At 35.5% G+C, this 3,197-nt stretch overlaps 1 protein-coding gene across 1 annotated transcript in view; it reads right to left on the reverse strand.

Annotated features, from left to right (window-relative positions):
• The window catches only part of usp31 (ubiquitin specific peptidase 31), a 17,019-nt gene that overhangs the window by 4,452 nt on the left and 9,370 nt on the right, over positions 1-3,197 (reverse strand). Inside the window, exons 13-15 of the mRNA XM_014023872.1 lie at positions 2,642-2,867; positions 2,392-2,550; positions 550-702 (exon numbers count right to left, since the gene is read on the reverse strand). Coding sequence (XP_013879326.1) covers positions 550-702; positions 2,392-2,550; positions 2,642-2,867 — 538 coding nt within the window. The remainder of the gene's footprint in view (positions 1-549; positions 703-2,391; positions 2,551-2,641; positions 2,868-3,197) is intronic.

Consider the following 3,197-nt stretch of genomic DNA (forward strand, 5'->3'; position numbering starts at 1 on the left):
TTTTTATGCAATTTTAATGAGGATTTTTTTATGCAATTTTAAAAAAAGAAACCTCAAAATAGTATTTGAATACTGAGATTTCCCAGCTGAAAAGAAACAAAAGCTTTGCTAGCTTACAGGGAAAATAACATTTTAAGGCGTTTTTCCTCAAAATCGGGTTTTTGGTTGCTACTGTTCAAAAAAGTGCTTAAAAAAATTTATATAGGATAATATTTCAGACAGTTCATTCAAATGATACATTGATAACACATTTATTTGTTAAATTTTGAGAAAATGTAATTTTTGCAAGCTTTTTATTCAAAACACTATATCTGCCTATTTCTCCACAAACATTATAGACTTAATCCTCTTTTCGATGTGATGGGCATGGGTATTTTATGCAACTAGATTTTAAAACAATGCATAAAGCTGCAAGCTGTTTTACATTTGTGTAACAGCATTTCCAAATAATTGCTGTATTGATTCCCAGCTTTTGTCAAACCCATCAGTAACAATAACAAACAGCAATATATCAGCAGCTGTAAATAACTGAACGTCTTCTGTCCTCACCATCATCCTCATTACGYTCTGCAGGAAACTCTACTGACTCAGCCAGTGAAGCCAGAGAGGTGCGTCTGGAAGAGGCTCCTGAGGCCAGGCTCGCAGGTCTGCTGCCGGGCAACCTGTTGATCCAGTGATCACACAGGGAGGAACTGGTGGAACCTGTGAAAAAGACCAGATCAACCACTGTTTTAAAACTACTATCAAGAAAACTACTCTTAAAATCATTTTTAAATAATTTGAAGTTTATTGTGTGACAGTTATTATAAAATCTTTCCTATAAACATTACTGTGGCCAGAAATAAGTTGGAGTTGTTTATTATTATGGTTTATTATTAATTAAATCAATCTATTAGCTGAAAATGCTTCAACATTCCGTTGGAAATTTTGATTTGTTGAACATTAAAAGCTATTTAAAAAAAATGTAAAACTATGATTCGTGTAGAACAAGAGTGTCCAATCCTGGTACCCGCCGGCCGCTATCCAACGTGTTTTACTTGTTTTTCTGCTCCGACACACCTGACTCAGAGATATAGTTAATTCTGTAAGGTGTATTAATTAGAGCAGCATGATTTATACTTACGTTTTATGAATGAAATGAACAAATTAATTAATTAAATAAATATATTGTTTGAGTATCGTCATCACAAAGTCACAWTGCAGGTCCTGTGTTTTAGGAGACCAACTAAATCAATGTGTAAACCATATGTCGCTGCACTAAACGGTTGTGTGTTATGGCTTTTATTTTGACAGGTTGTTTCTGCCGGAGGAAACTGACTGCCTGCGCTTTGTGTAAAAAGAAAAAGAAAAAGAAAAAGAAAAAATTAATTTTGTTGTAAAACTTCTGGGACAATAATGGTAGCACTTTTTGGGGAACTGTTGGCGATGAAATCTCGTGCTGTGGAGGGAGACGAGGATCATGATGAAAGCGACGAGGAAAAGAGGTAAAATACAATTTAGCATGAATGCTAATATTAAAGCTTGACGAAAACAGAAACTAAGCTTGATCCGGAGGCAACATGTTGGGTTTGTTTATTAAAACGTAATTCACGTTTGCACATGATAGACGGAAACATGTACCCAGGTCCCAACACAATAAAATCAAGCAATAAAAAATAACCAGAAAAACTGAAATACAGACAAAAAACATGTTTATAACATGCACATAAAGAGGTAAGACCAGTGCAGGTTCATCTTTAACAAGATGGCAGCATAACTTCTAGTTATTCAACTGAATTATTGAAAATTTGAACATTAATTTGATTGGTTAGAAAAATTGTAATGTCTGTCCCCCCCAATATCATTCAATTCAATTCAACTTTGTCATATGCAAAGTAAGGAAACGTGTTTCCCTGTACAATGAAATTCTTACTTTGCCGTCCCCACTGGATGTTTGGATACAAAAAGACGCAGTGTAAAGAATAAAAACAGTTCCCAGACAGTAGAAACAATTCATGCATAATAAAAACTATTCACACAAAGCATGGAGTAGAATAGAATAGAGTATTTTTAACACAAGGATTCTATTCCATAAGTAAAATATGTAATGTATTAACAAAAAATGTTGAACATAAACCTCTTCAAAATATACATAGACTATTTACATATCATGCAGCAATACGATTAATCCCCCATTCATTTAAACCTGTGTGCTAGAGCAGACAAAACATGTAAAGCATGCAGGATAGGATTAGACACCTCTGATGTAGAGAGTGGTTTGTTTATAGCCATAACACACATATGACAAAAGTAAGAAAAGTAACAAAATATGCATGCGCACACAAAAGATAAATTCAAAATAATTTAATAAATCTAACATTTGAACAATTTAATTTAGAMAAAGATACTTACCAGCAACAGAGCTGTTGGCCGACCAGGAGGGAATAGCAGTTCTCCTTTGATAGAACAGTATATAGGCTGTCTGCTGACAAACATTATCATCAGCTACTGGTGAAACCTCACTGTCATCAAAGCAGTACCAYTGACCATCAATAGAGTTTTTGCAGTAAGCTGTGAACACAAAGTGAGATTAACAAAGGCCATTCATTAGAATCCTAATCTCCACATACAAGTAATTGCTGCAAATTATAGTTGGACCTACCAGTGTAGTGGCCTCCGTGCATATTGCCATGATGGTTGCACACAGCGTACAGGTCGTAAAGGAAGTCATCGGGGTTCCTTCCAAGGCCGTAGGACCGTCTCCATGGCGACCAATGGGAGGGTAAACTCCAGCTGCTCTGGCTTCGTTTGACTACATGTGGAGCCATGTCCATCCCCATCAGCGGGAACTTCACCATGTTCTGCATCTTCACCCTCCGGTCGCCCTCCTGGAGTACAAACCAAGTTAGATTGACTAAGCTAAAATCATTTTTCTTCTTCTAACATCAGAGCTTTGGAAAAATACCCTCCAGTGTGTGTTAATGTGCAATAAAAGTTGTGGTTTTATGAAGCAATAAAAAAAAAGGGACTGGAGAAACACAAAAATGGCATCTGGTGAAAATGTAGTGCTTATTATTCCAAATACCAAGATGCTCAATAATTCAGTCCAAATCCCACAAATCGAATGAATAGATAGATAGATAGATAGATAGATAGATAGATAGATAGATAGATAGATAGATAGATAGATAGATAGATAGATAGATAGATAGATAGAT

This window comes from Austrofundulus limnaeus, unplaced genomic scaffold (genome assembly GCF_001266775.1).
Source record: "Austrofundulus limnaeus strain Quisiro unplaced genomic scaffold, Austrofundulus_limnaeus-1.0 Scaffold4, whole genome shotgun sequence".
In the NCBI taxonomy this organism is placed as follows: domain Eukaryota; kingdom Metazoa; phylum Chordata; class Actinopteri; order Cyprinodontiformes; family Rivulidae; genus Austrofundulus; species Austrofundulus limnaeus.